The 12,060-nt window shown below is 46.4% G+C and overlaps 1 protein-coding gene across 1 annotated transcript in view; it reads left to right on the top strand.

Annotated features, from left to right (window-relative positions):
• Nucleotides 1-12,060, top strand: part of LOC146358171 (unconventional myosin-X-like) — a 71,988-nt gene that overhangs the window by 42,868 nt on the left and 17,060 nt on the right. The window contains exons 19-25 of the mRNA XM_084804542.1: nucleotides 2,886-3,009; nucleotides 3,831-4,074; nucleotides 5,010-5,105; nucleotides 6,716-6,809; nucleotides 8,401-8,456; nucleotides 10,672-10,814; nucleotides 11,684-11,878. Of these exons, the coding sequence (XP_084660668.1) occupies nucleotides 2,886-3,009; nucleotides 3,831-4,074; nucleotides 5,010-5,105; nucleotides 6,716-6,809; nucleotides 8,401-8,456; nucleotides 10,672-10,814; nucleotides 11,684-11,878 (952 nt within the window). The remainder of the gene's footprint in view (nucleotides 1-2,885; nucleotides 3,010-3,830; nucleotides 4,075-5,009; nucleotides 5,106-6,715; nucleotides 6,810-8,400; nucleotides 8,457-10,671; nucleotides 10,815-11,683; nucleotides 11,879-12,060) is intronic.

Below are 12,060 nucleotides of genomic sequence, written 5' to 3'. Positions count from 1 at the left end.
AGAGCCAAGATAAAACAGAGGCTCTATGGATGGTAGAGATCCCATGCCATTGCAAAAATAAATGAATAAAAAAAATAGCGAGGGGGCAATGACAACCATCCCCTGCTAAAGTCCCTCCCTGACATTCTATGTCCCCTAGAAAACATATGCGCATGTCCTATTGGGCTGGGCTAGAGGGGGCTTGAAGTTTTGACAACAGATGTCAACATTTGACAACAGATGTCCAGGATCAGTGTTCAGAAAATGATGTTGCTTGGGCCCAGGCTGAGCCCCCATGATAGACTCAGGGTGAAGGTCAGCTGAACACATTCAGTTGATCACAGGGCTCCCCTGGGCTTGGGCTCAGAAGAAGAGTGTGGCATGCCGCACTTTTCCCCAGACCTCAAACCAATCCCTCACAATCACTTTGGGCTTCTTTACATGGAGCTTTTCTCCTGCTATTGGGATTGCTCACTCACGGAAGTTTGTGGGTTGTTTTCATGATGTTGTCAACCTCCAGGGCACATCCAGAGGTATTTTCCAGTTATTCCACGTTAAAAAGATCTGGAGAAAATGAGGTATCAAAATATATTGGATTGTTGCACTATTAAAACAGCCACTAGATGGCGCTGTTTCATTAAATTCTATGGAACCTTGAAAATTAAAAACTTCCCCTCTCAGCAATCACGTGGTCACCATCTGGGAGCCCACTGTAAACGCGGAGAGACTCCACAATGGTAGGACTGCAGATTTTTTTCTTTAATGTAAAGGCAGCCTGTATTAGCACCCTTTTTACTTTGCTGTGGCTAGTCAGTATCCTGTAAAATGGAAAAGGTGACTGGGACATCTTTAAATCTAAAGCTCCTTTACCTAACTCACTTCGCTGTCTAACCTGTTTGGTTTCACAAAGGTTTCCTTTTGAAAAGGTGAAATCCAGTAATTGCAGTTCTCATTCCACTGAACTGATGATCACTTGCACTGAGGTTTTTCCAAATATCTATTTCTTCCACCTCCTAACCCTGGCATCTCCAGCATTGTGCCTGTGGGCACCGGTGTACCCATGGACACCTCTCTTGGCACCTGCCAGGATCCCTGCCCCTCCTGATCTTTATTTTATTAAGACTCTTTAAAATTAAAAAAAAATTAACTGGGAAGCTGGTGTGCTGCGAAGCAAAGTGCTGCCCTCCAGCACCATTCGGTTCACAAGCATGGTTTTGTGTTTTGGAGCTCAGACCCCACCTCTGCCTTGTACTTAGGTTCTTGGTCAAGTTATTTTTCTTTTAGTCTCACCAATTTTCCTTAGGGGAAATAATTGTTTTGTGGCCAGCCATGTACACGATGGTAGCCATTTTATGAATGGGCAAGCCCCTTTTGGCAGCTATTGTGAAAACATCCAAGACTCAAAATTCTAGATGTGCCCACCCACCCAAAAAGTTCGAGGACCCTTGCCCTAACATATCCTTGTTACTTGCCAAAACCACATCCAGCCTAGCATTTCCCCTTGTGGGTTGAGTGAAAACTTGGCGAAGAAATATACTGCCCATCAGGCAAGTGGTAAATTCCTTTGCCAAGTTGTCCTTATCAAATCCATAGGCCCTACTACTGTTTCTGACTGTTTGCTTTTCCAGCTCTGTCAGTGACATAAAAAAGCCCCTATGATTACATGGTGCTCTGCAATGCTTATTCCCCTTAAAGGGATCTCTTAAGGGCCCACAATCCAGATGTTGAGCAGTCCTGGAAGTAGCTTGGTTCATTTGGATATAACCTACAGTCCATACATATTTCCTTCCATGCCATTATTTGTATGTGGCTGCTTAAGCATAGCAAAACAGGTGTTGTTGTTGTTTGCGTATGGTAAGCACAGGTCTTCAAGGAAATATTATGGGATGTTGTTTCAATCACTCCACGCGCAGGGTTGTTGGGAACGCAGCAGGCTGAGCCCCAGAGATGTTGCCGACAAGTTTCACTGAGCATAGGCTAAGTAGGAGGATCAGAAGAACTGAAATGAGCAACAGTCTCCTGTGGCGGGATCTATAGAGGAGGGTCACACAGGCAAGACGGCAAGCTTTAGAACATTTTATTTGCAATTGCTGCTCTACCGGGGGATGAGAGGGGGATGATTTGAGGGCCTTTTTAATATAAAAGCGTGCCCAAATAGGATGCAACTTTTCTATTCATTTTAGCCTACCAAAAATGCCACCTCAAAAGCTGAACTACTTTCCCGTCATTGTTGGATAACTCCCCCCCACACTCTCCCTTTGTGCCGTATGTGTGTGCGCGTGTTAGACTGTATGCATGCCAGTAGCTTTGTTTTCACATGATCTGCTGCAGGCACCGTCCTGTGTTCTGTTGATTTTAAAGCAGCAGCAACTGCACATGCAGTGTTGACTGGGGTGGGGGAGAGCAGGGCAGGACTCTGTGTGAGCAGAAGCCTTTGTGGGAGGGGCAGGCTGTGAAATGAGATGCAATGAGGATAGCTCAGAAACTGCGGTGGCTGTAATTCAAAGGACTATTGCTGCCACCCCCAGGCTGGTGCTCTCCAGGTGTGTTGGACTACAGGCACCATCATCCCCAGGCAACGTGGCCTTTTGAGGGCAGCACGTTGGGGAAGACTAGTCTGTTGCAATAGAAAATGAAAGATCTTTAAAACAGTTAATTCTAAAATGGGGCTGGAGGCCAAAGGTCACACATTGACAAGAGGAGGCAGGTATTTGGCCTTAGCCTTGAAGTTACTTTGGCGTCTTTCTGCCTTGAAAGCATCTTGTATATGGTTACCATCATTTCTGGCCAGCTCAGTGGTTACATCTGTAGCGGAAGTGTGATAGTAGGACTACTTGGAGAGGGTGGCCTAAATCTGAAGGCTTTGTATTTTGCTTTTGAGTGGGTAATAATTATTTTGCCCCTAGTTTCTAGACAGTGAGGATGAAGGAGATGCTTATATGGACACAGATGAAGAATTCTGCATCAGCCGGGTCACCGTGCTCAACGGGTCAGGGCCAGCCTATTTTCACAGCTATCTCTACATGAAGGGTAAGCAGCTTTGTCATTCCCCCAAGGTGAGCACCGTGCTCTAGTCCCTACTCCCCTCCAAAAAATCTCCTCCCCCCTGCCACTCAGGCACAGCCACTGTACCTGTGATAAAGTTGTGTGTGCTTTCGAGCAGTTGCTAGAGGCACCTATTGGATGATGCCCTGATGAGACAATTCCGCTCCCCACCCCACAAATCCCAGTTTCAGAGTTATGTGTGTTTGTCACATTTATATCCATCCCTTTCTCCAAGGAGATCAGAGTCAGTATACATGGGGGCTCTCCCATTTTATCCTCTCAACCACCCTGTGAGGCAGGTTAGGCTGGGAACTAGAGATTTGCCCAAGGGGGCACACAGTGAGGGGTTCTGAATCCAAATCCTATACCCTGTCCACTGCCTGGGTCATTGACTGTTTGGCTTCTCTCCTGCTGCAAGGCTATCTCAACTGCAGCAAAGCGTCCATAACACTTGTACCGTTATCATGCTACTGCTGCAGGATCGGGGTTAGTTACACTTTAGCCCCGATGGCCAAATTGCTGCTGTTTCCTCAAAAATGATAATCTGCACAAGACCTGTGAGTTGTGGAGGTGGGAAGAAGAGGGAGTTCCTGAAGCTGATAACTTTTCACTTTTATATCAGCCCCAACATCCCCTTTTAATAGCATAAAATGTATCTATAGGAGGGATTTCATTTTTCAGGAAACTGTTAGGGCTAAGGGCAGGAATGCAAATATATCAGTGTCTTCTAAGTGCTGGTGGAGCACAAATGGGGGACATTCTGGTGTTACAGCAGCTTTGACAATGTCTCTTCTCTTTCCTGCAAGGAGGCCTGATGAACCCCTGGAGACGGCGCTGGTGTGTCCTGAAGAATGAGGCCTTCATGTGGTTCCGAGCCAAGCAAGAGGCCTTGAAGTCAGGCTGGCTTTACAAGAAAGGAGGAGGCATGTCCACACTGTCTCGACGGAACTGGAAGCGGCGCTGGTTCGTGCTGAGAGAGGCCAAGCTGATGTACTTTGAGAATGACAGTGAAGAGAAGCTGAAAGGGACAATTGACATCCGAAAGGCCAAGTATGGGAATCTATGATCTATAAGAGCCAGTGTGGTGTAGTGGTTAAGAGTGTTGGACTGGGACTTTGGGGCTAAACTCTGACTGTCAGCTTAACCCACTTCACAAAGTTGTTGTAAGGATGAAATGGAGAGGAAAGGAGGAGAATCATGTATGCTACCTCGAGCTCCCTGGAGGAAAGGCAGGATATAAATGTAACAAATAAATAATAATAAATATGATGTAATAAATATAATAACTATGACCCCAGAGAAACAAGACAGGGCCAATTCTCCAGACTCCTTAACCCCCCCACCCCAGGCCCTCTCCAGCTGTTGTTGTGATGGCAGAAAACAACCCCCCTCCCCCCAACAACCTGGTTTCTGAGATCAGATAGTTTCAGGTGGTAAATCCCAGGGTAGTTGAACGTAGGCTCAAAGCCTGTGAGAGAAGATGGGTGCCTCCTGAAAGAGGAGCCTCTGTGCTTGTGATCTGAATGCCAAGGTTGTCTTTCATGCTTCAGTGTCTGTCCTGCATGCAGAATAGCGTTGCCTTAGAGCTGATTATAGGGCATTTTCTCTGAGCCAGTTTTGCCCCACATTTGTCTCTGAAGTCCCGTGCTCCTAATGGGACACCTTGCCCACTCCTCCCCCATCCAGTCTCTCCTGATTGGTCACTGTCTGCATCTTGGGCTTGTTAGTCCAGCCTTCCCCAACCTGGTACCCTCCAGCTGTAGGAGGGAGTTTTCTCATCCCACCCCCCACCCTGTGTCTGTCATTAGCCTTCATATTTGGATGCTGTTACTTGTTTGGTGTCACCAGAGAGGGTGTTCTGAAGTACATCCATAAGATCAGATGAAGCAATGAACTACCTTGATGCTAAGCAGGCCGATGGGATAGTAGTCAAACTTTGCTGAACAGTCTTGGCATCCTAGTTCTTATCGCTGCCTCTTTTTCAGGGAGATTGTGGATATTCATGAGAAAGAGAATGCCCTCGATATTGTGACAAGTGACCGGGTTTACCACATAGTGGCGGAATCACCAGAGGATGCCAGGTAGGGGATACAAGAACAGGTGTGTGTTTCTCCAAAGCATTTGCTCCACAATTCCTAACCCTGCCTGGAGACACAGGCTGCTTTTTTCATTGTATACTGTTGTAAGATCCTCCTGTGTCCAAATAAGACAAGCTGGCCCCTGATGCTATAACTCCAGTTGTGCGTATTGATAGGTGCATTTGAAACTAGTATTGAAAACTTGTAACCTCTACCAAGGTGGACGTGTAAAGAGTTGACAGCTTTCAGACATTTCCATGGCACCTAATACCACATCACCATCCAGATGTCAGAAAATAATCAGGACGAGTACCAACTTCTGTGAGCATCTGAACCCAACAGTGATGGAAGGTGTGTGTGGTGGTGTTGTTGTTGCATAGGGCTTGTGCCTGCTGGAGCTGCTTACTCTGTTGGCACCTTCCTGTGTTGCATCTTTCTGATTGTGGCATAATGTGGTCTGGCTGGGAGACAGCCAGTGTGGTGTAGTGGTTAGAGTATTGGAGTGAGACTGGGGTGACCTGGATTCTGGTCCTCACTTTGTCTGCCGTGAAGCTCACTGGGTGACTTTGGCCAGTCACTCTCTCAGCCTAACCTGCCTCACAGGGTTGTTGTGGATTAATTGACAGGGGCTGGTGTGCTGACAGGCTTTTTGTCTCTTCAAAACTCAGTGGTTCAAAGTGGTGGTATCAGACTGCAGCCAAAGTTGCAGCATTCAGAACAGCATGAGCCAGAGAGAACCTGCACATTCTGCTTATTCATACAGTCAGTTGCCCAGTCCCACACTTCATTCCATTGCTGAGGCCAAGCAGCAACCGTGATATAAATCTGCTGACATTTATGCTTCTGGCAGAGAAGGGGACACTGCCCAGGAGGAGAGGACATGCATTGCATATTGAGAGATCCAGATTCAATCCTTCTAAAGGGTCTTGGGTAGCAGAGCTTTCAAAGACCTCTGCTGAGATTTTGGAGAATCACTGTACTCAGCTTAGATCAGGTGGCAGAAAATAGATTGGAATCTACTGGTAGATCTTGGGTGCTTTGCAGTAGATCGGCAAGTGTTTCTGACTCCCAACTGCCTCACAAGAGCAACAGTTGAAAAGCTCACCCCGCCCTGTCCCCAAATTAGGTTGCTGAAAAAGACTTGTGTGTGGGATAACCAAAAGTGGGGTTTTGTGTGGAAGGACTTGTGAGCTTTGTTCTGATCACAAATTCCTGGGCTGAGCATGTGCATAAGAAGAGCCCTGTTCCTTAATCCTTGGCAAGCATCTGTCTACCCACCTGAGCCACTATTTTGCACCTGTCTCCAGTTGGTGGACTTCAGGATTCTAGTGAAAAAAACAAAGGAGATCCTGCCAGATGAAAATCTGCCCAACCCTTGTGTAGATAAGACTAGGCAAGGTATGGTCTCCTTCAGTGGTCTTGTTCAGTCTAAGGCAGTTCCTTATGTAGGTTTCCACAGAAGACAATATGCCTACCTGCCTGATTTACTTAATAAGCTAGATTCAAGGAAAATAATGTCACAACATTATGGTATGATCCATCAAACTGGTCACTTTCTGAAATCCAGTTTTGTTGGCCATACAAGTGAATTCTGGTTTTGTTTTTCCTGACAGCGACTGGTTTAACGTCTTGAGTCACGTGCACAGTGCTACAGAGCAACAACTGAGGGAGATGCAGGATGAACAAGCCAACCCAAAGAATGCGGTGGTGAGTGGCAATCAGTTGGAACCTGGAGCTAGAGATTTTGGTTAGTTTCCTAATATTTCTGGCTGTCAGGCAGCTGATGACAGATGTTTTCTCCTGCTTGCTATCATGGTGGTCCTTGTGAAAGGTCAGCAAGCAGTAGGAGAAGTATTAATGGGCAGCTTTCACAGCACCTTTCCCAACCCAGTACCTTCCAAATGTGTTGGACTATAACTCTCATAATTCCCTAGCCAGCTATGCCACTTTACAGAGAGCAGGGTAGGAGGCTGATTTTGGTATACAAGGAAGATACCTGAAGGATATGATACCATTGGCTGGTTTGAGGGCAGGCAGACATGGTGGGAGAAGGATGGGCCTGAGGCAAGATTTGGGTAAAGAGAATAATTTATTCAAAGAAAAGCATAACAAGTCAATGAATTGTTGAAGTTGGGGGGCAGGGGAGAGGTAGGAGCTGTACGTTAGCATTTAAGCAACTGGGAATAAAGAGATCTCCACTGGGGCTTGACAACAAGGCAGGGAAATTGTGACGGGATCACTGTACGTACCCAGGAACTGCAGAATCCAGTTAGAGTGAGATGGTGAGACTTGAAAATTTCACCCTGGATACTGGAATGGTTGGTGTTGTTCTGATATGTTTTAAGGGTATTTGCAGACAGAAGGTTTTGTGAATGTCAGATCACCAAGTGAGCATATCTGTCACTTGCATGCCATGCAGGGACTGTGCAGATCACTTCTAATCAAAGCAATACATTGGGGTCCAGCTGGATGTGTGTGGGAAGAGGCACTGACCAAATCAGAAACTGTAAACTAAGGGAGCTCCGCTGACCTGTCCCGATCCAGAAATGAATGTTTCTGCTCATTTCCGTGGGTTATATTTTGAAGCGCCAAAGCCCTGTGGTGCAAGCGATGGGTCCTGTGAGCACAACAGAATTGGCAAAGCTGGAGCGGCCCAATTGGATACTTCCCAATAACTTCTCGCTAGCTGGTACCTTTTTCCTTGAGGAAATCTTTCTCCTGCTTCTGGTGTAATGCTGCAGTCCCTGGAGGGAAGCCATTGTACACAAACTAAAATAGATTTTCCCAGAGGTTGATCATAGATCCTTTTGAGGATCTTCCACATTGGAGTGTGTGTGTGTGTGTGTGTGTGTGTGTGTGTGCCTGTGTGTATGTATTATCATTCAGACATTGTGAATGTATGGTGGGAAAATTTGTATAATGACCCCAGGGTGTGTGTGTGTCTCACCCCTTGCAGAATCAGGGTCAGTGCACACTGGGCTACCCAGTGTCAGGACTCATGGATTTTGCCCCCACTGCAACATTATCCACAGGGGTGGTGCTTTTCCTTTTTCACCATAGAAATTAATGGCAGCAATTCATTCGTATCAGAACAAGTAAAGGGGTGCACTCAGGAATTCAACCTGTTTCCTGCCTTCTGGTGACCCCAGGCATCAAGAAACCAGTCTGTGTCTAACTGCCTAGCCCCCATCATGGATTCTCTGTTATTCAGTCACAACATAGTGGTGGACAGAATGGCGGGAACTGGATTTTATGTATATCTAGACATTTTGCTTCTATTTTTGTTGTTATTTTAAAGGGAACCCTGGATGTGGGGCTCATTGACTCTGTCTGTGCTTCTGACAATCCTGACAGGTAAGCTAGAGCCTTACTTTATTTTATTTTATTTTATTTATTTTAGTGCTTTTTAATTTATAACTTTCAGATATTTTTGGTACAGCAACAATAGTGTAACAGGTAAAAATACATTAAAATCCATCGATTGCATATTTGGGTAGATATAAATGCAACAGATAAGGAGCTACTTAAAATGCCTTTACCCAGTATAAACATCTCCAAAATGGCCATGTTTATTTTTAGTGACTAGTCACTGGTGCCAAAAGAGCCTTGGAGCAATTGCTTCCCCCTTCATAAATCCTACTTGCCGTGGGTTAGGATTCTAGAACTCTGGGTGTTTCGTACTGCAGGACGGTGTTTGTATCAGCCTCCATCCCATCTGACTTATGAGCTAATGTAGTGTGTGCTCTGCATGGCTCAGTGCCAACCTTTGAGGTGCCTTTTCCTGTATACCATCATAATTTTCTCACTAGTACACAGGAGGACAGTGAGGCTGTCCTTACGCTTTCCCCACCATCGCTCCGTCACTCATGTCTGCCCCTTCCAGAATGGTTGTTTTTTCTGGAAGCTGCAAACATTGAGCTCCCTTCCACATTCTTCAGGTTGCATCTGGAGAGGAAGTGATATAATGAAAGCAAAGTCGAGAATCTATTTCTCTTTGCAGTTTAATCTCATAACGTGTTTTTCCTCTTCAGCTGAAGTCTAGACCAAGAAAATCAGCTTAGTGTTAGATTTGTGAAAAATGTTACTATCATCGTCATCATCATCATTAAAATCTAAATACAGTAAGACTGTTTTAATGTTGGAGGCATATTCTCCCTAATACATACCATTTTTAGCCAACCGTTCAGCTGCCTCGACATGGAAGGGTCAAGACAGTTGTTGTTCTACTTGGTGAATGTTTTTAGGACTGGGCCAGCCCATTTCCCACAGGTCCCATTTTAGCTGGTTCTCTTAAAAGGGTGACTGGATTTTGAAGAAGTGAGGCTCCTGTAATAGGAGCGTTCACTGTTCTACCAACATAAGAAGAGCCATGCTGAATCAGGGCAAAGGCTTGGCTAGTCCAGCATTCTTTTGCTAAGCAGATGCCCACATGAGAAGCATACAAGCTGGACACATGAGGGCAGTAGCAGCTTCCCACATGTGTTCCCCACACACTGGTACTGAGAGGCATACTACCTCCGATACTGAGGGTAATATGCTACAGATGCAGATGCTGTTGTACACATAACTAGACAGGAGGCAGTGTCATGGCTGAAGTCAACCAGTGTTTTTCGTTATAAAAATGGTTAGTCTGTGGGGAAAGTATTCTGCTTTCAAGTGCATGTTGCTCCTGCTATTTTACTTATTTGGGTATTCATTAATTCAATTTATATCCCGCCATATGCTTCAAAAAAAGGTGTACCTCTGAATACCCATGATCCCTACTTTCTAGCCCCTTGGAAGCTGGGCAAGGGAGGTACAATTCACTTCCTAGAACTAAACATTACCAGCTTTTGATGGGAGGGCCCAGTAAGACTCCCTTACCAGTTGTTGTTGTTGTTGTTGTTCAGTCGTTCAGTCGTGTCCGACTCTTCGTGACCCCATGGACCATAGCACGCCAGGCCTTCCTGTCCTGCGCTCTCTCCCGGAGCGTGCTCAAGTTCATATTCATTGCATCCGTGATGCTATCTAGCCATCTCATCCTCTGCCGTCCCCTTCTCCTTTGGCCTTCAGTCTTTCCCAGCATCAGGGTCTTTTCCAGGGAGTTTTCTCTTCGCATTAGGTGGCCAAAATATTGGAGCTTCAGCTTCATTATCTGTCCTTCCAATGAGCACTCAGGGTTGATTTCCTTTAGGATGGACTGATTTGACCTCCTTGCAGTCCAGGGGACTCGTAAGAGTCTTCTCCAGCACCACAGTTCGAAAGCATCAATTCTTGGGCGCTCAGCCTTCCTTATAGTCCAGCTCTCACAGCCATACATTACTACTGGGAAAACCATAGCTTTGATTAGACGGACCTTTGTCGGCAAGGTGATGTCTCTGCTTCTTACTATGCTGTCTAGGTTGGCCATAGCTTTCTGGCAAAAGATGCTCTTCCACAATCAACTGAGAGATGTTTGGATTAAAAGGAGGGCATGGGGAGAGATTGAACGTATAACATACGGGAGAGAAATAACTAAATTTTTGCTACATTCTGTGGGCTGTGGTATCCAGCGAGGACTAGACAACCCACCTTCATCATGTTTTCGCAGGCCAAACTCCTTTGTGATCATCACAGCCAATAGAGTCATTCACTGCAACAGTGACATCCCCGAGGAGATGCACCATTGGATCTCTCTCCTGCAGAAGCCCAAAGGCGAATCCAGGGTCGACGGACAGGAGTTTCTTGTGAGAGGTAAAAAGGCAAGATGCAAAGTTGGCCAAAGATCACCTTCTCCAACCTGGTGCCCTCCAGATGTGTTGGCCTGCAATTCCCATATCTCAGCCAGCATGGGCAATGGCAGGCCAACACATCTGGAGAGCACCAGGCTGGGGAAGACTGGTCAAAGACATTGCCTGAGGCAGGAAATCTAAATGGCGGTGCCTGAGGCAGGAAATGTAACCCCCCCCCCCCTCCTTCCTGTGGTGGTAAAAAACAACCCTCTAACTAAATAATTGACAGTTTGCTGCCCTATAATGGGATGGCAAAGTGGATGCCCCGAGGCAGCCTGCCTCCTCCTGACAAGATGGATTTTCCTAGAATGCCGCTCCACACTGGTCGCTATGGCAATGGCTTGGTTTAGTCTTCCAAAGTGCAATAATGATAACGGCATCCCCCAGCAGCTGGTCGGCACAGCTGCCAAGGGCCGTGAGAGCTGATGCAGTGCAGTGGCTAAGAGCGTGTGGTGTTAAGTCTCCTGTTCAAATCCCATCTCAGCCAGGAATTCACTAGGTGGCTGTAGGTATTCAGCGCCACCCTTCAATACTGACCTTACAGGGTGGTTGCAAGGATGACTGAGATAATATGCGCAAAGCACTTTGAGTGCTTGAAATGCACATGTAAAGTATTGACTTACCTACAGATGTGTGCTTGAACTGTGAAGCCAGAAAGTAAGCTGGGAGAGCTGAGGACTTAGACTTCATTTTGTTGTCTCCTTCCCCTCTTCTGCACAAAGGAATTGGCAGGCACCACCAGTGGTCACTAGCAGGGTGATTCAGAGGCGAGCACCCCCCCCCCCCGCACGCCTCTCATTGAATCCTGTTGTCCCTCTTCTTCCCTGCCAGGCTGGCTTCATAAGGAGGTCCAGAGCAGCAGCAAGACATCTTCCCTGAAGGTGAAGAAGCGCTGGTTTGTACTGACTAACACTGCCCTCGACTACTACAAATCTTCAGAGCGCACTGCCACCAAGCTTGGGACACTGGTGCTCAACAGCCTCTGCTCTGTGGTCCAACCTGATGAGAGAGTCTTCAAAGAAACCGGTAAGAAATACGGCAGAATGGCTGTGTGTTTGTGTGTCTCTGGGCTGTTCTCCATGAGGCTTTTAACCCACCACTTCACCGAGGCTTCTCCTTTCGGATTCTTTGTGGGATTAAGATCGGCTCTTTTACACATGTTTTTTTCTGGGGATTTCCTTTCTCTCCCTTTCTATGTGTTCCATTAC

This window comes from Heloderma suspectum, chromosome 1 (genome assembly GCF_057233095.1).
Source record: "Heloderma suspectum isolate Gila_16-S chromosome 1, 16-S_ref, whole genome shotgun sequence".
NCBI classification, from domain to species: Eukaryota; Metazoa; Chordata; class Lepidosauria; order Squamata; family Helodermatidae; genus Heloderma; species Heloderma suspectum.
This window is presented reverse-complemented; position numbering and strand designations above follow the sequence as displayed.